General features: G+C 64.0%; 1 protein-coding gene across 3 annotated transcripts in view; it reads right to left on the reverse strand.

Moving 5' to 3' along the window:
• Positions 1-25,761, reverse strand: part of SIPA1L3 (signal induced proliferation associated 1 like 3) — a 103,077-nt gene that overhangs the window by 21,567 nt on the left and 55,749 nt on the right. For all 3 annotated transcript variants that reach the window (XM_074277288.1, XM_074277289.1, XM_074277287.1), the window contains 10 exons: positions 15,002-16,727; positions 14,466-14,596; positions 12,809-12,997; positions 12,067-12,241; positions 11,376-11,479; positions 9,079-9,236; positions 7,131-7,707; positions 5,937-6,211; positions 1,332-1,568; positions 431-574 (listed from right to left, as the gene is read on the reverse strand). In XM_074277288.1, coding sequence (XP_074133389.1) covers positions 431-574; positions 1,332-1,568; positions 5,937-6,211; positions 7,131-7,707; positions 9,079-9,236; positions 11,376-11,479; positions 12,067-12,241; positions 12,809-12,997; positions 14,466-14,596; positions 15,002-16,481 — 3,470 coding nt within the window. In that variant the 5' untranslated portion in view covers positions 16,482-16,727. The remainder of the gene's footprint in view (positions 1-430; positions 575-1,331; positions 1,569-5,936; positions 6,212-7,130; positions 7,708-9,078; positions 9,237-11,375; positions 11,480-12,066; positions 12,242-12,808; positions 12,998-14,465; positions 14,597-15,001; positions 16,728-25,761) is intronic.

Genomic DNA, 25,761 nt, shown 5'->3' on the forward strand with positions numbered 1-25,761 from the left:
GCACGGGCACACACAGACTGACCCAGGCCGCCCACTGTCCCCCGGGCCTTGCTGCCAGTGGGTGAGAAGCGGAGGCCTGGAGAGAATCCTCGCCCAGAGCCCGGGGGCCGGAGCAGATGAGAGCGGGAGCGCCTCCGCACAGACCCGCCCCCCCCACGGGCTGGCAGGGGCACCTCGGCGCCCGCCCTGCACAGGGAAGCAGACCAGGCCCCTCATCTGGGCCGAGGATTTGCTTAAACGGGCTGGACTCCCCCGGGGTCGGTCTGTCCCGGCTTAGTGGGGAGGGCAGGGACCGCAGGCAGAGTCTCCCAAGAACAAGGTGTCTGACTGCCAGTGCGGGACGAGGCTGTGTCCGTGACGCGCTGACCCCCCACATGTCCCGCTGGGGGCGCGGGAAGCGGCCACGCGCCCGGGCTGCGCTGGGGCCTACCTCTCCGGGGATGGCTTGTAGCGTGCGTAGGAGGCGGCCCCCGAGCCTGGGGTGGAAAAGCTCCCCGAAGGTTGTCGATAAGGCTGCACCCGGTCCGCCCCTGCTGGTGAGGCTGCATAGGGAGTTTCTGGAAAGCTGACAGGCCTAGGAGGAGACGGGGGAGGTGAGGAGCAGAGGCCGGAACGGGGCCCGGGGGCCGGGAGACCAGGGCTTCCCACCTGTCCTGCCTCGGGGAGCCGGGGGCTGGGACCACTCCCTGAGCCTGCTTCAACCTCAATTTCCTCATGGGTAAAATGGGAAAACAGTTCTGGTCCTCCCCCTCCCGGGACTGCAATAAGGAGTGTGAGTGTGTAAGTGTAGGATGCATGTGTATGAGTCCGAGTACCCTGTGCGGGCATGGGGGGGGGAGGGACAGAGGGCTCCGCCCCGCAGACCCCCAAGATCTGGAAGACAAGCTCGGGCAGCCGCAGGGGCTCCTCTAACGCTGGGAGGGGCAGAAGGGGCCTGGGCCGATCCCAGAGCTGCCAAGTGGGGACGACTTGCGGCCACAAGCTTTTCCGACAAGTTCTAAATAAAGCAAGAGTGCCACGGTCCGAACAAGTGGAAGTGGGCGCGTCCCACAGCGGGCAGGGCTGCTTGTGAGAAGGTGAGCTCGCCGGAGCAGGTGCTGCCCGGGAAGCTACAGAACGATGGCTCTGAAAGCCTTGGGAACGGAGACAGACGCCCAGGTCACTGGGAGGATGCGGCCGCGGTGGCTCTGGGTGGCCGGGCGCTCGGCCGTCCCAAACGCAGCGCAGGCCAGGGAGGCCCCGGCAGCTCCCGCGGAGGAAGGCCAGGAGGCCGCCCCCGAGCGCGAGGACCCGGCGAGCACGCACGGGCTCCGGCCCCGGAGACCACTTACCGTTTGCTGTGCAGCGGCTGGGCTTCCCGGTAAGGGACCCCTGGCGTGGGCTTTGGCGGCCGGCTGAGCGACTGGGCGTGGCCGGTGGTCACCCATTTGGAAGCCTGCAAGGAGTTGTGGGAAGCGGGCCCACTCCACTGCCAGGAAGAGCTGCTCCGATACGGGGGCCGAGCCGCCGTGCTCTCCGGCTCTGCCTTCGGCTCCGAGGTATTCATGTCACAGGTCTCTGGCCATCCCCTGGAAAGGAGAGCCCGACTTATTTCCTGCCTGGGGAACTTTGCAGGAGGGCCCCGCACCGTTATCCACTTGCTTGGAAAATTGTGCCCACCCCTCCCCCAACATGGCCTAAAAAGGCAAGGCGGCCCCTGTGCCAACTCCCTAGTGTCTGCCTGGCTTAGGCCTGGGCCAGGGAGGATGGCACCACCGGCACCTGCAGCCAGAGGCCTGGCACCCCGGCCCCCGCGGAGTCCAAGGCTGGGTCCCGCCACGCCCCCAAGGGGGCCTGTGGGGCACAGAGGTGGAGGCCCCCGATTCTGTGCTGTGACCCACCTTGCTCTCAGAAAGGAGGCCACGCAGGCACAGGTGACCTACTTTGAAGGTGGTTAACAACACAGGCAGAACAACCTAAAAATAGAGCAGGGGCGGGCCCTCGCTTTGCTGGGAGCCCTCGGTGCCCCGCGGCCGGCGGCCTGGCCCGGACGATGGAAGGACAAGATGGGACAATGGGGGCCCCCCACCCTTCCTGGCTCTGGTCCCGGGACAGCAGCAGCTCCGCGAGAGCCAGCCTGGCTTCTGAGGGGAGGGACAAGCCCTCACAGTGCCAGGCACCGGGCTAGCGTTCCTCTCATTGATCCTGCTCGGGGAGGGGCTGCCACGGCCCCACGGCTGAGACGGTTGCGTGTCTGAGGCTGCCCCGGCGCTCGGCTCTTGCCGATTCCCGGCCCACGGCCCCCTCTAGCGCCTCGCAGGCAGGACTGCTCGGTGCCAAGGTCCGGTGCCCGGCTAGCAGCCGCCGGAGGGACCCACGGCTCAGACAACCGCAGATCCCAGGCCGAGGACCAGCCAGACCCCAGGATTCCCTTCCAGTCTCTAATGGTTCCCAGGGCAGCCGCAGGGCAGGGGATTGGCCCAAGTAAGCAAAGTGAAGAAATGCCCCGGTCCCTCCAAGCCCGAGCCCCCTCCTCTCCTGGCTCGGGACCCTCAGCACCCGCCATCAGCCCTCACTTGCCCCTCCTGGGGCTTCTCCTGCCCCACGATGGGGAGTCTCAGGCAATCCGCTCTCTCCCCGCGCTCCCTGCCAGTGCGGGATTCCCGAGCCTGCAGGGCGACGACGGCCTCGGGCCGCCAGCCGAGCCCTTTAACTTCCAGAGGGCGACTTCCCGGCCGCCTGCCAAGTCAAGCCGGGGTGCTTTCTGGGCAGAGAGGAGCCTGTCTCCTCCCCCCCCCCCGCCCAGGGGGGGCACTGCCACTAGCTGACCGAGCAAATAGGAGCGGGCTTGAGGAATTACCCCCGCTGTGTCCCCGAGGGGCCGGCGGGGGCGGCCCTTCAGCGATGGTGGGTCCAGGGAACGGGACCTGCAGCGTCAGAATGAACTGCGCACACATGGGATGGGGCTGGAGGGAGGATGAGCTGCGTTCAAATCCAGCTCGGTGATCCTGACTGCCCCCAGCCTCAGTTTGCTCACTGTAAAAGGAGCCCCTCCTTCACAGGGTCACCGTGAGGATGACAGAACACGCATAAAGTGCCACAGAAACGCTAGGGCGTGATAACTGCCGCCAGCCCCCATCACTGCTGGGCAGCCAGTCGGGCTGCGGCGGAAGCTCTCGGACGCTTAACTGCTGCGTGACCCGGACAAGACGCTTCGCCCCGTTTGCCTCAGTTCCCCACCTGTAAACCCGAGGCGAAGCGAGGAGGAAACGAGCCGCCACATCGCTGCCGAGAAAAGCCACCCGGGCCGCGGAGACGGTGGCCGAGGTTACTTCCTGCTTCCCCCCTCAGGCCTCGGTTTCTCCCATCTGTCTGGCGGGGGGAGGGGGGAGCTGGGGGATGGGCTCTGAGGGCCCGCTAATCCTAGGCTGCACAACACTTCCTGGGGGGGAGAGCTCTGCTCCGGCCCCTGCTGCTCCCCCCGCAGCTTATCGGGCACCGGAGCCGGGGCAGGAGTCAGAGGGAAGCGCGCTGTTGTCTGCTCGGCGGAGGAGGGCCGAGGAGGACCGCCGGGCCCCGCCCAGGCTCCCAGTCCCACTCTCCGTGGGAACACGGCGCGGCCTTCCTCTAGACAAAGGCAGGGGATGGAACCCCAAACCCGCTGGCCCGGGCCTTGGGGCCCGCCTGGGGCCCTGCCAAGGACGGCCTGCCTCTGGGCCAGGCGCTCCCACGGCTGGGGCTCCCTCTGCCCCCGGAGCCGTGAGGCCCACTGAGCAGCCTGGCCGGACGTGGCTGCGAGCTCCGACGTTCACCACCAGCACCCATGCCCCCGGCTGGCAGGGGAGGCGGGGCTCCCGGGGCCTCGGCTCTGGCTCACCTCGGGACACGAGGCTAAGGCTCTCCCCAAGAACGGAGGCCCTGGCCTCTGCCAAAGCGTGCCCTGGGCGTCTGTGCCCAGTGAGCCGCCCTCACTCAATCACCGGGGCAGGAGGGTTCGGGACCTCGGGCCCTGGCGGGCTGGCACCGGCACCCCGGCAGCGCCAGGATAACGGTACCCGCGCAGCGCTGCCCATGTGCCGTGGCGCTGACAGTGCTCCCTGCTCCCTCGGCCCTCTCCTTCAGGGGCTCCTCCCCCCGCCTCTTCCACGCAGCCTCTGCAGAGTCCCAGAGTCACTGGGGACTTCCCGGCACGGCGGTCCGAGAGCTCACAAGGCCAGGGTCCGGTTCACTCCTTAAACCTGGCCGGTCTTTCCTTCTTCTGGCACGACAACGACTGCGATGACTTGCTGGCCAACAGCATTTAGTAAGTGCCTGCTGCATACCGAGAATTGTACTGTGTATGTGGGACGCGCGGGAACGGTCGAGAGAAGAACACACGTGTAGCCGCGTGAGGACACAGACCGGCTCACACCTCGGCGGTTAGCGGCCCCCTGGGCAGTGCCCCGCCCAGTTTAAAGGCCGCATGTCCTCCTTCTGATTGAGCCGCCACGGTCAGTGACCCCCTCGCCCTCCCGGTGGAGCCGTGCCCGCCGTCGGCTTCTCGGCCCTCTCCGTTTCCTTTCCGTCTGGGCGGTCCGGGGCTCACGGACATCGTCTCCGTCGGGGGCTCGATGACGCGCACCCACGGCACCGCCCCGTTACCCCGGCCCTCCCTGCTGGAGTCCTTGTGCGGGACGCTGTGCCCGGGGGATCACCCTCTCTCAGGGCCCAGGCGCGGCCCCCCCTTCTCGGGCTCCCCACGACGGCGATTTGCTCGCTGGAGAGTCTCCGGGGGCACAAGAGGCAGCCAGGACCACGGGCTGGGCGGGACGTTGCTCCGGGCTGTGCTCCTCGCGGCCAGGACCAGAGGCGCTTTCTGGCAGCGAGCCGGCCGGGAGCCGGGCAGGGCTCCTCACGCTTTATTGGGCCCCAAGGACCCCGTGCAAAACCACTGGAAGCCTGGCCAGCCGCCTCCATCCTGCTCTTGCCACCCTCAGGCGGCGCCTCACGTTTCCGATGCGGCCTCCCTCTCCTTCCATCGGCGCAGCCTCCGGCCCCCAAAGGCCTTGGGTCTCTTAGCGGAGACTTCCCAACCCCCAGACTCCTCTCCAGATGGCTCCTGGCAGCCCCACTTGTGCCCGCATGAATCACCACGAGTGGGCAGGAGCCATCTCTCCTGCCACCGGCGCCATTACGCAGACTCCTCCTCTGGGTGCGGGGGGGGGGGTAACCTACTGCCATCTTCCTTTCTTCTTCCTCTGGCCCTTGGGGGGGATGCTCCAGGTGAGACCGCCTGTGGGTTTACATCCCGGTGTGTGTCCGGCTGGACGAGAGGCTGCTTCCTCCTCTGCCCGGCTCCGGGTTCAGGTCTGCCCCTCAGCGCACCCTTCCGTGCCCGCGTCGGCGCTGCCGTCTCACAGAGCTTCCTCCGGAGGCCCGCGGACGCCCGCTGAGCACAGGCCCCGCTACTTGGTGGGAACGATCCGATCCCGCTCTGGGGAGTCTGAGGCCTGTTCGAGCGTCCGGATCCATTCCCTGGGACCTCAGTCCCGGGGCCGGAAGCCCCAGGACACCTGCTGTGAGCCCGGCTCCAGGCCCCTTCCCTGCACGGTCTGTGAGCCTGGAGGTGAGCTCCTGGGTGCTCTCAATGGGCCAGGAAAGGGGGGTCTGCACGCGCCACGGAATGCACACAGGGCTTGAGAGGTCAGGGTGCAAAGCTCCCCCCATGGTGGTCCCGATTCTCTACCGGGCCTGGTTTGGGGAGGTGTTCAGGGAACAGGTATGAAAGGGGCTGTGGATGACCCTCACGCCCAACCAACTCATTTCACAGATGAGGAAACTGAGACCAAAAGAGGGCTCGCCTTGGCTCGGGCAATGATTAAGTCTCTGGAGGAATTTGGCTCCAAAGCAGAGGGTCTGTCAGCCCGAGGCCAGCCCCCTCCCCCCCCGGCCCCCCTCCCCCCGGCCCCCCTCCTCACCTCCGAGGAGTCCCATCCTCCAAGGGGGGGATGATGACCACCTTCACAGTGACTGAGGTCCGCAGCAGGTCGATCATCTGGTCGTGGGTGAGGGTGACCACGGCCACCTTGCAGATCTCCACCAGCCGGCTGCCCTGCCGGAGGCCCGCCTGCCAGGCGAAGCCGTAGTCCTCCACCTCGGCCACGGTGCCGTCGTACTTGACGTGGAAGCCCAGCTGGCCCAGCCCGTTCCTCCGCAGGGTCATGTCCACGGTTTCACAGCCATTGGTCATTACCTGAGGAACACGTGGGAACGGGTCTGAACCCAGCCGGGAGTGTGCGAGACATACGGGCGTGGTGTGGTTAGGTGTGGTGGCATGCGTGTGTGTGATGTGGCACAGGTGTGTGCACCTACATGATGGGATGCGTGCTGCAGTGCACTGTGAGACTGTGCACACATGTAACGCGCACGGGTGTGGTGTGCATGTGTGCGCGTGTTCTCAGGGAACTCAGGGGCATCCAAAATGAGGCACAGCCTCAGGGGCTCCCTAAACTCTCAGACGGGGATTCACAGGGGGCATTCACCCACCCTGACCCTGTGGTTGCTGACTCATTTCATGGAAATGCAGCCGTGGCTTCCCCTCCCAGCATTTCTGGGGGTCTTCTGGTGTCAAGGTCCAGGAGCCCCCTCTTTTACAGGAACACCCCCTTTCCCACCCCTCAGGCAGGGCAGAGCTCCTCCGTGGGGTTGGGCTGGGTCCTGGATGGAGACCCGACCGCTCTGGAGGCCGCCCCCCCCCCCCCCCAGCCCATGTGGACCTTCCCCAGTGAGAGGCGGGACCAGGGAGGAGCCGAGTCACTGCTCCTGACCCGGGACCGGGTTTTACTCACACTGTGCAGCCAGCTGTAAGGGCTGCAAGGGAAAGCCATGGGCACCTGGCAGGGAGGTCTGGAAGAGGGGGTTCCCGCTACTCAACTTTGGGGCAGGTCAAGAAGGCGGCCCTCATGAGAGGAGAGGAGGAAATGCGCGCCCACACTTCCTAAAGGCTCCCATGCGGGGAGTCTGGCCCCTGTCAGAGCCCCGCAGGTCGGCCGGGACCAGCCCGGGGGCCCGAGACGCCATCGTGGCGGCCCTCGCGGCAGGGTGTCGGCTGGCTAGCTTTGGGCCTCCCCTGATCCCGGCCGGCCGTTTCCCAGGGCTCTCAGACCCCTCACCTTGAGTCTCTGGACAATGTCCCTAATGTCCTCGGGGGACCCCTCTGAGGCACGTATGGAGATGTGGTCCCCTCGCCCATAGAAGATCTTGAGTGTGGAGGAGTCTGGGGTCCAGCCAATGACGTCCCCACAGAAGCAGTTAAAAACCACCTCCTTGGTGCGTAGATCCAGGAGGACGATGAACTCATTGGAAATCCCCAAGATACACTCGATCTCCACCCCTTGTGCAAAGTCCTGGGCGGCCACCCTCCAGGCGATGGCCCCCGTGCTGTGCTGCTCGGCGCCCGCCCGAGCCTTGGTCTTCTCCTTCTTCTTGGACGTGAGGGAGATCAAGTTAAACTTCCCCGTGGAGTCGATGGGAGTGTTGGTCACACAGTTTTCGGCCAGGTCCTTGAGGTACTCCTGCCTCGTCCGGGTGGCCATGGTGTGGAACTTGTCCGACTTGTGGGCGGCGTGCTCGGCGTTTATCACCTTCGCCAGCAAGAAGTCTCGGAAGACGTCCGATTTGCGGAACGTGACTCCGTTCGGGATGGGAGGCCCAAACGGGGGGGCATCTTTGGATCGGCTCACAGCCACGCTGGCGGGAGAGAGAGAGACTACGTTCAGCCCCGTTTCACGGGGAAGACAAAGCAACTGTGGATCATTGGAAAATGGCCACGGAAACTGGGGGGCGGGGCGAAGAGTGTGCCCATCGACGGGAACAGCGGACAAACGTAGCAGAACAGTACTGCTTTGTGAGAAAGGATGGAGGGATCCGAGAAACCTCGGAAGAACTGATACACAATGAAAGTAGAACCAGGGGAATAATAGCAATGGCAAAGACAACTTATGTTTACTTTTTTTTTTTAAATCTCTTCCATGGTTCTTTCCATTTGCTGTGATGTTTTTCTCCCAACACGATTCACAAAACAAGCTGTATTAAAAATAGATAAATTTAAAAGCAAAGACAAATAACGGAACAAAACCGTGACCAACCATAAAGCACGCTACCGTCTCCCACCAAGAGCTGATGGACTCAGGGAGACGGAGACATATTTCTGTGCGTGGCCAAATTTGTTTTGCTCAAATATCTGTTTAAAGAATGCTGGGAGAAGGAAAATAGAGCTTGCCATTCTGTAAAATGAAAAAATTATATCCAGAAAAAGAAAAGAAGCTTGATTTAATAACATCAGAGCGAACGAATATCTGAAAGGTGGCCAAGAGCCGCTTTCCCTCTCCGGGGGACAGACCGAGAGCAGACGGACGGAGGTCAGAGAGGACTAACATTTTCCAGATGGCGAGACTCTCCCCAGAGCCGGGGACATTTTTCTCCAAGGGGCACAAAATCGGGGCAGATTAGCATCTGTTCAGGATAGCTGGGCTAGCTCATTTTCACCCAGAGGCAGAAGGAGAAGGTCCTTCTGAAGGTCTCTGCCAGTCTAACGATGCGGACTGTGTGACATTCCCCCCCAAGATAAAGAACATCAGAAGGCCACAGGTGGACACTACCTGATCTCCCCGCATCTGATGCGCCACACTGGGAATTTGCATGTGAAGTCTGAGGTCTTTTCTCCCCTCCAGGCTCCCCCTGCCTAACTCCTAGCTCTGACTTCTGGCGCGGCTCCCTGGGCTCGTCCCCTCCGTGAATGCAAGTGCTCCGTAAGGGGTGCCCCTTGTTCCCAATGCAGGTCTCACTGAGCTGCATTAAAAGGAACTCAAAGAGTTCCGACTCCAGCCAAATCTTTTCAGCAGGAGCTCGGGGCTGCGCTTGTCCTCCCGCGGGAGGCAGAGGGCTCACGTCCCAGCCCGGGGGTGGCCCCTCTCCGCGCTGAAAGGGAGCCGGAGCCCAGCTTGGTTATGATCCTGCCCAGAGGTTGAGCGGGACCGTCCCTGACGCAGCTCCCCGAGCTTCCGACGCCCTGCTCCGGGTCACCGGGAGCAGGCCGCGGGCGGACAGAGGCGGGCTCACCTGTAACAAACAGCATCAGTGCAAGGGTTGTGAACCCGGACAATGATAAAGACGTGCTGGAAATGTGAGCGGATATTCTGGGGGGTGAAGGGCAGGGCGCCAGGCTCTTGGAAGATGATGGTCACGATGTCATTTCCTATGTGTCTCTTCCTTAATAACTGAAAGGCAAACAGAAAAGGAATTAGGCCCACCCGGGCCAGGCCCGGCCAACGTCCATGACCTATGAAAACTTCCGGCAGCCAAATTCTAAGGGTCAGTGCGGCCCCGGGGCAGCCTCTAGGGGAGAGCACAGACCACTCTCCTCCGGATTTCGGAGGCAGAGAATGTGGGGGAGAGCACGGCCCCCTGCGTGACCCCGGACAAGGACCTGCTGGGTCAGATTAACATTCTGCAGGCCTGTACTCGGCCCCTCCTCTGGAGCCAAGCTCAGCCCCCTAGACAAAGCCATTTGCTTAATCAGGACATCCTGAATCATCAAATTCAATGAAACGCAAAGGATTTCTCTACCCAAGCCAAAGTAATGCAGCGCTAGGCCAGCCCGGGCTTCCAGGGCGTGCCCCTCTCTCAGTGGGGACCCAAGCTGGCCTGGGATCCGGACTCCCCTTTCCCGTCGTGCCCCCGCTCCGGTCCCCCAAGAGAAGCTGGTCCTGCCCCCAGCTGCTGGAACCGGCCAACGGCCTTGCTCTGTCTGTGGGGCTTCATTCCCACGCCCCCCCAGAAGCCAGATTTCCCAGAGCGCAGTCCCCGCGGTGGCCCAGGAGCCCCATGTTCACCTCAGCCACAGGCTCCTACTGAGGTAAAGCTCTCAGTGGCCCTCAGAGTACCAGTTTAGTCAGGGCAGGGGGGCACAAAGATCCAGCAAGATGGGGGTGAAGAGGGGGGCAGAGTGTGGAGCTGCATGCTTTCATTGTTCTCAAAATTATCTAACTAGAACTCAGTTTTTCCCAAAAGAATGCCAAAAATTGTTTTTCTGGATAATAAAAAGAGTAGAGTAGCACTAAAGGTTTTTAAAAGCCCCAGACAAGAGCTGAGTTTCTCAGAGGAGGGGCTCTTCGCTTTGCTAGGGCCCGGCCCCTCCAGGAGCCCTCCAGGGTCACGCTTCTGAAGACACAAAATAAAATACAAGAGGCTGCAAAGGAATCCTACTGAAACAGTGACCCAGAAGGCCCGGGCCCCACGCCACCGAGGGCGGCCGCTACTTCAGAGGGCTCTGAATCAGGGAGGCGCCGTGGGGCGCAGCTAGGCGGCCCCTGCTCTCAGAGCCCTGGGAGGGGGGAGGCCGCCGGCACCCGGCGCTCCCTCCTGCTCAGTCAGTGCTGTGTTCCAGGCCCTCTGCAGGAGCCGGGGCCCGGAGGCCTCAGGGAGCTCCCAGGCTCAGAGGGAAGACAACTGGCCAACGACCACAAGCCAACAAGCCTTGGAGGGGCTCTGCTGGAGGGGCTCGGGGGTGGGGCTAGAAGGAAGGCGAGTCAGGAGAGGTTTCCTGGAGGGGGCAGGGGAGGGCCTTGTTCAGGGTCCGGGGTCCCGGGGACAGGGACATCCCAGGTCACAAAGAGCTCTGAATGCCAAACCGAGGACGTCAGGTCTGGTCCTGGAGGGGGCAGGGGGCCCCTGGGTGGAGGGGCCTGGGGACGGGGGGTCACGCGCTCAGATCCCTTTGGTGGCTGGGTGGAGGGAGACCCTGTGGGCAGGGGCTGAAGGCCTGAACCAGGTTGGGGGGAGAGGGCACGTGCTGCAGGGGTGGAGATGACAGGCCTTGGTGACCAGCTGGCACAAGCCGGGGGGAGAGGGGGAGGAGCCCGGGACACCCCTGGGCCGGAGCCTGCAGGACTGGGAGGGTGATGCCCTCGGCAGTAATGGAGAACGAGGGGGAAGGGTTTGGGGCAGATCATGAGTGACAGCGGGCAGCTAAAGGGGGGTCGGTGCCTAAGGCCGAGGTCTCTAAGCTAACAGCAGCTGGCATTTTTAGGGCCTCCTCGGTGCTCGGGGCCATACCGGGTGCTTTACGTTTATCATTCTCTTCTTACAACACTCGGGAGATGGGGGCTCTCAGGAGCCCCATGTGGTAGTCAAGGCCACTGAGGCAGAGCGAAGTGACTTGCTCAGGGTCACACGGCCAGGAAGCCTCTGAGGCTGGATTTGAACTCGGGTTTTCCTGACTGCAGGCTTCACGGCCCCGTCTGGGTCAGCCCCAGGTCCCTGCCCGACTCCCGGCTGGGCTCTCACAGAGCCAGAGGGAGAGGGGCCCAGCCCAAGTCCGCTCTTTCTGAGCAGGGGCCGCCGCCGCGGACACTCACCTGCTGCCGGTTGTTGGGGGTGTAGGGAAGCATGGTGGACACGTGGAACATGAGCTCGTACTCCTGGTAAGTTGTGTACAACGAGTGCGTTCCAGTGGAGTCGGCTGGAAGGGCAAGGACGAGGCCGTCAGCCACCAGGCTCAGGGGCAGCTCTGCCCGCAGGGAGCTTCTGCTGGAGGGCAGCCCAGGTGGCCAAGCCACAGGCAGGTGACGACAGCCGAGGGGGCGCAGCGGTCACCCGCACGGCCCGTGCAAAGGCTCGGAGAGGGGAACCTGAGGCTGGCCTGGCTGGCCCCGTGGGCATGGGGGAGAAGCTTAAAATGGTCCACCCCCGAGTCCCCCGAAATCACCGAGCCTGGAGCAGATGGTGCAGACCGGCCTTCGGGAGCTGAAGCACAGGTTTAAACCAGGCTCCGAGGGCTCCATCTTGTTCCCCCCCAACCCCTCCTGGTCCCTGGAAAGCATCCCTTGGGACGGATGGTCGTCCTGGAGCACACAGTCTCCGGACTCCCAGAGCGGCTCCCTGTTCTTGGGCTGCCGTCCTGGCGTATTTCAGTGGCTGAGGCTGGCCACGTGGGAAGTGACCCCGAAGCGGGCTGGCCAGCAGTGCCCTTCCTGGGCCCCCTACGTGGCCCTCGCCTGTCGGAGCCCCCCAGTCTGTCACGCCCAATTTGGGGGGGCCGCCACTTACTTTTAACGTCCAGCTGGGCGGCGTAGCGGTTGAAGCCCTTGAGGCAGACCTTGTCCCCAAGCACCGAGAGGAACTCCTCGAAGGCCGGGCCGGCCTCCTCGTTGTTGTACATCTCCTCCTCGGAGCTCTGGCCCGCCTTACAGTACAGGATGCCGACCTTGTGCTTCCGGCACAGCTGGAAAAAGGAAGGTGGGTTTAGGCCCCCCCTGCCGGGGGGGATCCGGGGCCCGGCCAGACAGGAGAGGGAGCCCGAGCCCGACTGCCCCCAGTGTCCTTCCCCCTTCTAGCCCTTGGGGTCCACTCCCCAGCCCCATCTGAGGTCCCATCTCAGGCAGGAGAATGGGGAGTTGGACTAAATTAGAGCAAAACTAAGGGAGTTCGGCTCCCTCTGGGGAGATGGGCCTCCTGGGATACCGCCCTGAGAGGAACCGCTAGAGGGACTGAGCCAGATACTTGCAAGGCGGACCAGAGCCGTGCACCCCCTCAGCCTGGCGGCTCCGGCTGGGCTCCTCCCCACAAAGAGCGGGACTGCAGGCAGTTACCCCTCAGAAAGCAACCGGCCTCCAGGCAAAAGCCCTGGGGACAGCCCCTTGTCTTGCATCACCTCCCACCAGTGCCCCTTTCCCAGGGGGTAGCAGGCAAGCGAGTTGGGGGGGAGCGAGTTAGGGGGCCGTGCAGAGCAGCTGTGGGGGGAGGAGCAGCCCCGAGGCAGCTGTGGCCGGCCAGCACCCCCCCCACTCACCCCCTGCTCATCAAGCATCAGCAGCTGCTCGGTCACTTTGGGCGTGTTCATGGCCAGGCGCAGGCAGTGGATGTTGAGCTCGGGAATGACGTACTCCAGCGCGTCCTTCAAGGGCAGCCCTCGGCCCGTCCCGTGCTTGGTGGCCGTCGGGGTGGCGTCCTCCAGGATGGAGCCCCGAAGAGTGATGAGCTGCTCGGGGGAAAGGAAAGGGTTCTCAGGGGCCTCATTGCCCAGGACGTGGCCCCAGAGCGCAGGAGACGAGGGGCTCCGAAGGCCCAGCCCACAAGGGGGCTCGCCGCCACTTTGTCACCCTGGAGTCAGTGTCCCCCCCGCTCTTGTCTGCACTCGCAGCAGCACATGGTAACCTGGCTGGGCGGCCCCCCTCTTTCTGCCTTACAGCCCCCTGAGCCCAGAGCAGCCCAGACGAAGCTTGCCCCCATCGGGCGCTGCGGTCCGTACGCTCACTCTCCCACCCCCGTCGGACTGTGGGTGGGGCCTGGGAGATCTCGGGGCCACGGGGCTCGGAGGACCACGTGGGGCTTGGAGGAAGCTGCTCGAGAACCCAGGCGGGCTTCCCGGCGGAGCCGGGCGCTTCGGACGGAGCCGAGCACGAGGCGGGGAGGGTGACTCCCGTCCGGAGGCAGAGGCGGCCTCGCCGGGGCTCTCGCGCACCCCCTGCTCCGAGGGAGCGAGGCCCGTCTGCCGCCAGACGCGGGCACCGGGGCCGCCCAAGGCCCGTTCTGCCGCGAGGGGCGGATGTTGGGCGGCCCCTGGCCTCCCACGGCGGCGGGAGCTGGGCATCTACATCTTTCCTCATCCGTAGAATGGGTACGAGTTCACTCCCGTCTGTGAGGCTCTTTTCAATAACAAGGGGATTCGGGCCAATTCCCACAAACGTGTGATGGAGAGAGCCACCTGCAGCCGGAGGAGGACCGTGGGGAGGAGTGTGGAGCACAAGCGTTTTCTCCTTCCTGTTTGCCGTTTCTTTCTTTTTTATTTTCTCCCCTTTTAATCTGACTTTTCTTGTGCAGCAAAATAATTGTGTTAATATGTATAAAAGCACTGTCCATGCGGACCCCATGTTGGACTGTTTGCCCTCTAGGAGGGGGGTGGGGGAAAGGGAGGAGTAAGTGCTGAAAACTATCTTTGCACATATTTTGTAAATAAAAAGCTATTATTCAACACAGAAAGTCCTACACCTGCACACAAAGGACCCTCCCTCATGAGGCCAGTGCTGGCCAGGAGCAGTCCACCACAACAAGACAGCTTCACAGAGCTCCCCCCAGCTCCCTGGCCCAGCACCGCGGAGGGCAAGAACCCAGCCCGAGCCTCCCCCTGCGGCGCTGGCCTGACAGCAGGGCTCCGGTGGCCCCTGAGGCCCAAGCGCTGGCGCCTTCTGGCCCGCCCGGCCGCGGCTCCAACAAGGCTCCGGAAAAGGGCCAAAGCTGGCCGGGAGCATGCGGACCGGCCTGCGGCAGACTCCTCGCCTGGGGCTGGGAGGGAGGGAGCTGCGTGCTCCCTCTGAAGACGGCCTCCACGCGCCTCCTGCGCCCCGGACGCCTCAGGCCCCTGCTGGGGAGACCGCGGCCCCAGAGCGGCCGGGCTGCCCGCCTGTGAAGGACCCGGAGCACCCCCGGGCCGGGGGCAGGGCACGTACCTCGCTCGTCCGGAAGATGATGCGGTACTGATACTGCGGGCCGTGGTCTTTGTGGTCCTCCAGCTTCTCCCGCTTAATGCTCACCGCGACGGGCCCCAGCTTCTCGTCCACGCCGAAGTAGTTGACGTGCTCTGAGGGACGAGAGCGAGCAGCCTCAGGCCCCGCGGGCCAGCCGGGGCCTACAGCAAACTGAGGGCAGGCTGGGGCGGGGGCGGACGCTGGCAAAGCTCCGGGCTGCCCTTAAGGCCCCGGGGAGCCCCAAGTTCTAGCTCTAACGAGCAGCCATGATTCTGACCGATTCACAGCCCGGCACAGAACGTTCTGCCTGTGTCCTGGGCGCCATATTGGGCACACAGTAGGAGTTTTATAGACTCATTGACTGTGCACAGACAGATGCAAAATCTGTCGGGAGGGGGAGAGAGGTGCATCAGCTTCGAGGGCTCGCCGGTCCCGCTCATTACTAATTTTTTTACGCTTCCTGCAGAGGGGAGCACCAAGGGCCAAAGGGCGGTCCCCCCCCGCGCCCCCCCACTCACCTTTGCCGACAAAGTAGTCCTGGTAGTAGCGCGCGCCCAGGTCCACGTGCTCGATGTTGTAGAGTTTCAGGCGGCCCTGGCTCCGCTGCAGCTCCCTGGGGACCTCGAGCACGGACACGCTGGCGTTGGTGCAGTAGGTGCCCAGCGCGGGCTCCGGCGCGCCCCCCCCGCCCGGCGAGCCGGCAGAGGCGCGGGAGAAGCTGACGTTGCGCTCGCTCATGCCCCCGATCTCGTTGCGGAAGTGCGGACAGCTGAGGAGCAGCTCGTTGCTGTTGCTGTCTCCGAGGTCCTGCTCCAGGTTCTCCTTGTAATTCAGGTCCTCCGTGCTGGGGAAGGACGGGTCCGGGCCCCCCAGGCCGTAGGCCCTGGACGCGGCCGCCGAGCCCGCCGACGCCGCCGAGGCTCCCGTGGTCGTGTTCCGCCGCTGGGCCGCCGACGACAGCCTGTTGGCGGCGACCTGATTCAGGTCGAACAGCATGCTCTGCACGTCAAAGTGGGCGAAGCTCTTCTGGCAGATCCAGGGCCTGCCGCCCTCCTGGAGCCTGCCGCCGGCCCCGGCCTCGTCGGCCTCGGCGCACGCCTTCCCCGGCGGCTCGCCGTCGCCCCTCGCGCTCCTCAGCTTCCGGAAGATGGAGGAGTCGCCCGCGTCCCCGCCCTTGGCGGCCTTCTTCCGGAGCTTGTCCTTCTCCTTGGGCAGGAAGTCGTCCTTGAGGGCCTGGCCGTTGCGCACGGCCGCCTTGGGGCCGCCGGCCAGGCGCAGGTGCGAGGCCGCTCCCACGTCGGCCGCGAGCAGCTCGTCCAGCTTCTCGGAGCCCGTCCCACGGGGGTCCGGCTTCTCGTTGCGGAACTCGTTGAGGATGTCGAAAAAGCTCTGCTCCGAGATGCCCTGCACGTCGATGGACGACGTGCTGCCGTACTCCCGGAAGAGGGGCAGCCCCCCCACGTGGCGGGCCCCCCTGGCCTCCGAGGGCTCTTCCGCGTCGCACTCGCTGAGCGTGATCTCGCTGTTGCTGCGGTTCCGCAGAGGGACGAAGCCCCGGCCCGGGGAGCGCGGCCACCCTTCCTGGAACTCGACGTCCTTGGACCTCCTGCGCGACAGGCGGTAAGCCCGCGCGCCCGCCGCCCGAGAGCCGCCGGGAAGGGGCTGCCCGTTCTGAGAGGGCCGCGGCCGGGGGCCCTCCCGCCCGGCTTTGGCGGCGTCCCCGTCCTGGGAGGGGCTGCAGCTAGCCTGGTCCTTCAGAGCCTCTCGCTTCGGCGGCCAGTCGGCCACCCGGGCCCGCACGCCCATCTTGGGCACGGCGGGCGTGGGGGCGCTGGAGCGCGACGCTGCCGCGTTCTCGCCGGCGCCAGGCTGCGGGGAGCCGCCGTTCTGCGCCCAAAATCCAGAAGGGAAATAATCCCCTCCGTGGGGGCCCGGGTCGCCGCCTTTGCCCCCGCCCACGTCCACGCCGTCATTCTGAATGGGTCGATAGGTCGTCATAGTCCAAAAGCGGAGCGGAGTCCTACAGTCCCCCTGAAGGCGCCGAGCATCTCTGAGGGGCCGGCCCGGAGAAGCTTAGCCGCTGCCGAGAGCCCCGGGGCCAGCGCCCGAGCCGGGGGGAAGTGCCGCGGAGGCCCAGGGCAGCGACATGGCTGGGGGGGGGTGGCGCCCCCGCGCATCCCGCCTCCTCAGGCCAGCCGGTCAGAGCCGAGCCTCTCCGCAGGCGGAAACAGGGCCCGAGCCATCCTGGGGAGAGACAGGGACAGGTTAGTCGGGGGGCCTGCGGCTGGGGGAGGGCGAGACCCGCCACCCTCATCCCCGCTCGCTTTTGGTGCCCTCTGAGATCCTCCCGCTTCCGGCGAATGACCCAGTGCCAGTCATCAAGGCCGCTCCCCCCGGGCGCTGCGGGCGGGCAGAGAGAGAGAGAGAGAGAGGGGGCTTCCGGCTGTCTCCCGTCCACCCGCCACCTCCACTCCCCAACGTATCCCCCGCCCGCCCCGGAGCGCTCCGTATCCCGGACGGCGTGTGCCGGCCCCTCGCAGCCCAGGCCGCCCCCGGCCCCTCCCAGCCCGCCGCTGCGGCCCCAGGCTCCGGACCGGGGGGAGCTTACTCCTCTTCCCGGCCGGACTCTGGCACCTGGGTGCGAGGCCCCTGCACGGCACCGGCCGACGGCCCCCCAGCTGGGCCCCGGCAGGCGGGCAGACAGACAAGGGATAGGTCAGTCCCACAGTCCCTCTGGTCCCCGGTTCCAGACTTCCCATTCCCTCCCCTCCCCCAAGCCTCCAGGCCTCAGAACCCTGTCATGCTGTCCGCTGCTGCCCCTCAGAGTCGGGCCCCGCCTAAGCAAAGGGCAAAGGTCAGGAGGGAGCCACAGCCCCGGAAGGCGGGGCATGGGGGGGCTGCCTAAGGGCCCGGGGCCGGCACGGGAAGTCCGACTCAGAGGCTGCCAGCGGAGCCTGACACCCCCCAGAGCCTTTGGGCCCTGCCAGTCGGGCGCCCCCAGGACAAAGGGGTCCCGGCTGCTTCCCCCGCTAGGATCACATCTGCTGAGGGCACAGACTGAATCAATATTTGACAATCGGGATTAAATAGGAGACGGGAACCTAATCAAAGGCACATGGGAGAGGGCCCCCCCCCTCCCCCACCCGCCCAAGGGCCCCTGCAGGGAAGCCTCTGCCATGGAGGAGGCGCTTATCATTGGGGGCCACTTCTTGGGGCCTGTGGAACCCCCGAGATCCAGTGACAGGGAGGGAGGAGCGAGCCCTCGGCAAAGAGCTGCTCCCCCCGGCCGGAAACCGTCAGCTCGGCAGCCAAGATGGCGGCTTCAGAGCGGGCCTCCTCTGCCAGCGGGAACCTTCCCGCGCCCGGGGTCCCCTCGGCCCAGCCCGGCCCTCGCCCGAGCCCCTGGGGCGGCCCTGCCACCCCCCGCTCAGCCGGAGCTGCGGCTTCCTTCCGATCTGGGGCAAGGCGTCCCCCTCCTGGCCCTCTTCCTTAAAGCCAGCCTGGCAGCCCTTCACCCTTCCCTCCCTTCAGGCCCCTTTAACGTCTTCTCCCCTTAGAACAGAAGGTTCTCCTTGTTTCCCAGGTGCCAAGCAGGCAGTGGGTGCTTAATAAATGCCTGTTTCCTCTAACAGTAGGTGCCTAATAAATGCTCGTCCCCTTCTGCTAGTTCACTGGCTATGTCACACTGCCAAGGGCACCGGGAGCTGAAGGGCACGGAGGGGCCCGCTCACAGTTTTTGCTCCCCTTGTGGAATGGGGGGGGATGGGTTTGCCCCCCGCGCCCCAGGGGTTGCTGATGGCCGGCCTGCCTCCCCTTCTCCAGGCAACAAGCTGCTGCTCTTTCAGAGCAGAGGCCCCTCAGAGCCCGGGAGGCGGCTGGGGGGAGGGGGAGTTGGGGCGGAGGCAGCAGGGTCTGAGACTCCCCCCCCCCCCAGCAGAAAAGCCCCTGGGGGCGGGGCCGCAGGGAGTCAGGTGTGGCCCGAGGAGACCGCCTTCCACTAGAGAAGAGGAAGGCTCGGTCGCCCCGGGGCCGCCACCCTCTGACGTGGGGGAGCAAAGGTCCCGCTGCCCCCCCCCCCCAGGGGTGCGTGGGAGCACATGTGCCAGCCACCAGGGGGCGCTGCGGGAGGGAAGATTTCACCACAGGTCAGGATGTCCGCGTCCGGCTGGACCGTGAGAGTGCCGGATTTGAGTCCGATATATTTGTGAGCTCCCAGGAGCCTCGGGTCCGGCTCCCCGACCCCTTGGTCCGTGGGACCCTCGGGCCTGAGCCGGTTCTGGGGTTGCGGGTTCCATGAAAAGCCCACAGGTGGCGCGGACGCGGCAGAGCGCGGTTCTAACCCTGACTCAGTCCCGCCGCAGTCCCGGAGGATTCTGGCCCACAAAGGCCCCGGACACCCCGGCCCAGACCGCGCCCCCAAGGCACCGACCCGTCCCACGGGGCCGCTCGGGGCAATCACAAACTGGGGCCACTGGGAACGCGGCACTGGGGGAGGGCCAGAGGGGCCTCCGGGAGTCTGGCATTCTTGTAAAAACCGTCAGCTTTAGCTCCTGGCCACTTTAATCACGCCGCCCAAGTCCAAAAAGTCAAGAGAGCTTTAAAAAAGTCGAGTGTTGGGAAGTACCTAGCTACAAAATGCCCGACTACCCCTCGTTCACGAGGATCCTCCGGAGCCCCGGCCTAGAACCGGCTGGGCCAGCTCAGCTGGGCCCCGGCCAACGCCCGGAGGACACTGGAGCAGTTCACTCCCCTCAGGGAAGCCGGCCTGGGGAGGGGAGGGCCCGGCTCTGCCGCAGCCAAAGTCAGCATCGGCGCCATCTTGGGGCACCCGTGGAGAAGAGGGCACGGCTGGCGCTCCGCTCTGCGGGGACTGAGGCCCAGAGCTCGGGGAGGGCGACCCGGGACCAGCCCGGGACGGCTCTGGGAGAGTGGGGGAGGCGGAGCTCGGTCAGGAAAGCCGGGGGTCACCCAGGTGAGGCAATGGGCGGGAGCCGGCCCTCCACCCGCCTCGAACCGGCACCAGGAATGTCCCAGAAGCAGGGTCCCGGGGGAGGGACAGGCAGGATACCGGGGAGGGCAGCAGGAGCCTGAAACTCACCCCCATCAGGGAGAGAGCAGAGGCCGAGACAGCGGACTGAGCGTCCGGCTTCCGAGGTCAGCACACGGCCGACTGGGAGCCGACGAAGCCGACGAGCCGACGGCCACGGGGAGCCGGCCCGCACACGCCAGCACCTGCACGGGCCCGGGAGAGGTGAGCCCGCCCGGCGTCCTGGCCTGTCTCGGGCGCTGCCCCCAGGCCACCCTCAGACCCCGAACCCAAGGGAAGGAGCACCGCAGCCACCCCAGCCGTCCGGGCAGGAGCTCCCGACAGCTCCCGTGACCTCCGCTCTCCCCAGGGCCTGAGTGAGCTCCTCTGCATCCAGACCGGATCCTGCCAGTCCTAACACGAGGACCTAACGCATACCGAGTCTCTACTGGAACCCCCAGCCTATTTATCCTGTTAGCGAAGCTCTGTGACTCTGGCAAGGTCACTTCACCGTCTGGCCTCAGTTTCCCCATCTGTAGAAGGGGCTGGAGAAGGAAAGGCCCACCCCTCCAGGAGCCCTGGCAGGAGAGCCCCAACCGGGGTCAAAGAGCCGAGCGGGACTGCGACGGCCGAACGCCCCGCCAACGATTTGCGCCGTCTGTGCGTCTGCGTCTCGTCTCTCCAGTCGGGCCAGAGGCTCCTTGAGGGCAGTCTGCCTTTCGCTTCTCTTTGTATCCCCAGATCTCAGCAGAGGGCCTGGCACACAGCAGGTGCTTAATAAATATTTACTTATTGATTATGCAGAAGAAGCTAAAAATGGGAGCTTCGGGAAGAGCTCCTAGAAACAGAGATCCGGAACAAATGCCCCAAAGCAGCTGAAGCCTGTTCAGAACCTGGGTCAATTCTATCTTCAAACGTGGCCTCCAAGCCCCAAACTCACATCTGGCCTCTGGCGCTTGAGAACATGTGTGGGGCCTGGGACAGCCCCGACCTCCTGGCCTTAGGCTTCCTCAGCTCCGGTTCTAGGCCTCTGAAGGCCTCCCCCCCTTACCTCCCTCCCTTCCTTCCTGGGGGTAAGTGACGTGCCCAGAGTCACACCCGGCGGGGGGGGGGGGGGGGGGAGGCCAGGCTTGAATGTGCCCCTCCCCTCCCCCCGAAGGGCCAGAGCTCCGGCCGCGCTCCGTCTCCCAAACCCCCGAGCCGCCAATTCTCTGCGCCGCAAGGCCGAGGTCTCCCACTTACGAGCTGGGCTGAGGAGAGAAGGAACCTGCGAGGGTGGGCAGTTCTGCAGGAAGGGCTCCAGCCCGGCCCTGCTGCCTCCGCAGGCACACCCAGTAGCTAATGACGGCCACCCCAAGGGGCAGGGCCCGCTTCTCGGAGTCAGGGGGATCTCCCTCCCGGGAACTGAACCCTGGTCTCCCGAGTCCCCGATCAGGGACCGACAATCAGCAACCCACAAGTGCTACGGACTCGAGCTTCCCCATAATCATTAACACACCAAAGTGCTGAGGCTGGCAGGGGTGCCCGGGCAAAGCTGAGCCTCCGCTCTCCGGCCGACCTTCGCAGCGACCTTCGGGGAGGCGGCCGAGGCCCAGAGGTGTGACCACTCCGTGAGGTAATGGGGTGAAAGGGCTTTAACAGGTCTGAAGGTTGGAGAAGCAGCAAGAACTCGCTTTAAAGTGCCCTCCGCAGCCAGGCCCTCCTCAGAGCTGTCAACGACGGCACGCGGGGTAAAGATCAGCAGCGTGTCTACCTGGCCGCGCCCCGGGGACCAGCACCACGCAAGCATCCCGGCGCCGACCGCAGCCCTCACGCGGGGAAGCTGAGCCCGTGCTGGCTCGGTGAGATTCCGGCCTGTGTCCAAGCGCCCACTGGATGATTCCTGCAACCCATTTGTTCTAGAAATCTTTCCAAAACCCTAAAATTGCATCGATACCATGTTAGAGACATCTGCGGAGCCCAGGAGGGCAGGAAGACTGGCTTCTCAAGCGATGGGCAAGGGGGTCCCAGGACGGCCGGCTCCCTCTGCCGCTGGACGGGTCACTGTGGCCTGAGGGCGTCTAGGCCCGTGATCCAAGCAAATCAAATCGAATCCCTTTCTCACAAGAACTCGTCGGAGATTTGACAATGGCAACAACGTCAGGGCCCTGCCATGCCCAGCTAAGCTGCCCCCCGGCCTCCTTCGCTGTCCTTTCCGGCACCATGCAGCCGAGTTTCCCGAGAACCCTCCAATGGGAACATTTTGTACAGACCGAAACTGTGCCCACCTCCCCTCCAAGGCCTGCTCTGGGCCCCTCACTTTGCACAGGTTTTCCGCTCACAGCCTCAAAGCGGTCCCTTTGATGTGCGTCCTTGGGGAGTGGAAGTGATCTGCCTGGGACCCCCGATCTCAGACCTGGCGAGGGCCTGTGCCCCACGCCCAAGAGGGGCCTTTGAGCCAGGCCCGAAAGGGCAGGAGGAAGAGGGTCGTGGCTGCGCCGAGCCTAGATCCAGGATGCTACCGCCTGGGCCCCGAGCCGTGTTCTCCCTGGAATGAGACACTTGAGACCCTCCAGAGTCATTCCCTTCGACCCCAGCCCGGATCTCCCAGGGAAAGAATGTGCACTTCTGTGCTCAAATTCCCACTTTAAAATTTCCCTTAACAAGGGCATTGTTCAATGCCCAGCTGGCTCCAGGCTGGAGGGAGAGACGACAGAAAAGGGGGGCTCAGAGCAACCCCAGCTGCTCTGGTGCAGCACCAAAGCTGGGCCTTCCAGATTCCTCCAGTCCCGGGGCCCGAGACCAGGAGCCAAGAGTCCTGAAGCTGCCCAGAGACAGGGGGCCTCTCTTTCAAGCCTTCCAGATGTCACTTGGTGAAAGCCTGAGAGGGCCAGAGCCCAGCCCCCACACTTCCCCCCCCGCAGACGGGGCTGCGGCGTGGGGGGTGGTTCCCAGAGTGTGCGGCCTGGAGGGACATCTAGGGAAGCAGCAGCAAATGAGGGTTTAACTCAAGCAGAAATAGAAGCCTTTAGTCTAGCATCCAAAATATAGGCAACTAACAAACAAAAACTGTTCTTCCACAGGAGCTAACGGTTCTCAGGAGAACCGAGCACTAGGAACCCAGTTTGAAAGAATGCTCCAAATCACTAATACAGGAAAAGGAAATCAAGGCTGGGGGGCTTGCTCCATACGCCACGTGTGTATGCTGAGAAGACAAAAGACAGAGCCCTCCGTGCTGGAGGGGCTGTGGGAAGGCAGGCCCGGCAATGCCCCCGGCCCGAGGAGGCTAATGCCCGAGGGATTCCAGCGCTGAGTACGGCGCCCAGGGAGGTGCCTGGCTGTGCGAGGGCAGCCCCTGTCTCAAAGAGGGAGGGCACGCCGTGACCTGCAAGGGCTGTACGAGGCCGCCCAGAACCAGCCGGGCCCAATGGCCAGCTGCGCCCCGGACAGCCGGAGACGGCCCTGGACCGTGAGAGATGCTGGCTTTTTTAAGGAAGAAAAGTCCCACGGGCGACAAAACACCAACAGCCTGTGGAGGTTGCAAAGGCCGGAGTCCGCGGCCACTGAAGCCAAGAGGAGGCTGGGAGTGCCCTGCCCGCCGCTGCGCTGGGAGAACGGACGGCTGTGGCAAGCAGAAGGGCGAGAGAACGGACGCCGAAGGGACGGAAGCTCGGCTGCTGCTCCGGCCCCGTGATCCTGCCTCGCTCACTTGCTCTGGCCCACAGGTGATCACCCCGGAGCACTCCACAGGGACCCTCTGGCTGAACCTTTCCTACCACAAAAGGGACAGGACCACTAGGGAGGGGGAACAGGGAGATTGGGGGAAGAGAGGACAGAGATGGGTGGCCTTGCTCCCTAACTTAGGCCCCCCAGAACCACAGACCCCGAGGGTACCGGGAACTTCCCAGTATCAGGGGTTTTCTGATATCCAGTTGTTCCACAAGGCCCAGGGAGCCAGCTCAATCCTGAGAGGTGCCCCTGGGAGCAGAGCTCCCCCCGGAGAGCCATGAGCGCATGCCTGACCAAGTGTCCCAAGAGCGAGGCTCGAGGGCCCCGAGCTGGCCAGGAGAAGCCCTCTCCAGTGCCCCCCAGAGCAGACAAGGAGGGTTCTTCGGCCACCACTGGCCCAGGCAGCTGTGTCGGCAGGGCGTGGGACGGGGAGGGCCCCTTGGACAATGGCTCAGTAAGCGTCCTTCCCCATTACAAGCACAAAGGCTCCAAAATGTGGACTAGCTTGCCTCCCGATGGGCTGTGCCCCGGACAGCCAGAGACGGCCCTGGACCGTGAGAGATGCCCAGCCAGGCTGGCCGGCCTAACCCGTGGGGAGCCCTGGCCCATGGTCACCCTCTGTACCCCGAAGGACCCCTGCCCCCTCTCAGGGAGCTCAAACCAATCTAATTTCGCACCGGCGAAGGGCCCGCTGCCCTTTCCTTTCCATCTTTGAAGATAAAAATCGATAAACTGAAACCAAAGACAGGGCAATGCTCCTGGCCAGAACGGAGCAGGAGCCCCGATCGCCAGCCTGCAGAGGAACCACCGCAGACCCCCTTCCATGGGCAAGGAGCCGAGGAGAAGCCGCAGGAGAACTCTGTTTAGTCCTGCTGAAGCTGGGCCCCTCCGGTGCTGAGGACCGAGCTCCCATGAGCCCCCAGAGAGCACGGGGGACACAACTCAGCATTCTTACTCTGCTGTTCACGCGCAGTTTGTTTTCTTTCTCTTTTTTCCCATTTTTGATCTGCTTTTCCTTGTGCACTGTGTACCACATTGGTAATTGGGGAAATACGAATAGAAGGACTGCACGTGGTTTACATATATTGGATTTCGTGTTGTGTAGGTAAGGGGGTGGGAGAAGGGAGGGAAAAAAATTGGAACACAAGGTTTTGCAGGGGAATGGCGAAAATTATCCCTGTATATATTTTGAAAATAAAAAGCTTTAATTAAAACAAACAAACAAACAAATAAATAAATAAAGTGTAGGGCCTGGGGGTGCTGGGGAGCCAGGGAGCCAGTGCACCCCGTTCTCACCAGGAGGAGGTGCCACAAAAAGGCTCTGACCGACAGGTCTGCTCGGCCCTGAAAGCGGCCTGCAGGACAGAAGCAGACAAGCCATGCTGGGCAGTCTTGCCCGGGAACAGAAGCAAAGTCCGGGCCCTTGTTCTCTCCCAGCTCTGAGGCTGGATAAAAGCCAAGCATCTGACACAAACCCAGCCCCTCTCCTCCCCGGGACACTGAAGACGGAAAATCTTACATCCGCTAGTCGGGCAAGCGACTGTCTGCCCCCGACTCAGACGTGGCCCAAGGAGCGAAGGCCCCAAACGGGGGATGATGCGGACTGGCGGCATCTTCAGCGGCACAGACAGGGAGGAGACAGGGAAGGGCCCGACACCCCGGAGCGCAGAAGAGAAGCGTGGTCCACGGGCCAGACGGAGCGGTGACGTGCGCGGAAAAAGGTGCTGGGGGGCACAGCGGATGCAGAGCGCGGCAGAGGGATCGGGAACGCCATCACCGCGCACGTGACAGCCACCTCAGAGGAAGGGCGAGCAACCGAAATTTAGCATCCGCCATTATGACCAGGCGCGTCCCTAAGAGCAGCTACGGTGCCCCTCTGACCAAGGGGGCAGGAGGAGCATACACTGGTTTATGCTCTGCACGTGTGCATCTCTCTCTCTCTCTGTCTCCCTCTCCATCTCTCTCCTCTGTCTCTGTGTCTCTCTCTGTGTCTCTGTCTCTCTTGACAAAGGGTGCTCCTGGGTCACAGAAAACTGGAGGGGCAGATCCGGAAACATCTTTAGAAAAATAAATGATCATCTCTTGTTATAAATGAACGGCTCGCCTCAGAGAATGGGGGGACAGGGAAAGAAAGAAACTAGACCCTCACAGGTATCAGGTAGATCAGGTAGAAAAATGACATTACTGTTCTCATTTCACAGTTGTGGAAACTGAAGCAGGCAGTGGGAGTGGGACTTGCCCGAACTCCGGACTTCCTGCCTGCAGCCGCCAGCTTGGGGTGAGGAGACGGCTGCTGCCCCTTTGGGGGATCAGCATGATCCCTGTGGCGGGCCCATGCTAGGAACCCAGCACCCTTTCCAAACTGAGACCCAGCGTTCCCCAGTGGGGGTGGGGGCAGCCCCTGGGGGGCCGCGTGCACACCTGGGCGCCTGTGCTGGGGCTGAGGGAAGTCCCCAGTTGCCCCAATGCTTCCTTCTGACTCTGGGGGACAAGGAAGCGGGAGCGCGGGCCTGCTCTGCCAGGAGACGGGCAGCCCACTGCAAG

Source organism: Sminthopsis crassicaudata, chromosome X (assembly GCF_048593235.1).
Source record: "Sminthopsis crassicaudata isolate SCR6 chromosome X, ASM4859323v1, whole genome shotgun sequence".
NCBI lineage: Eukaryota > Metazoa > Chordata > Mammalia > Dasyuromorphia > Dasyuridae > Sminthopsis > Sminthopsis crassicaudata.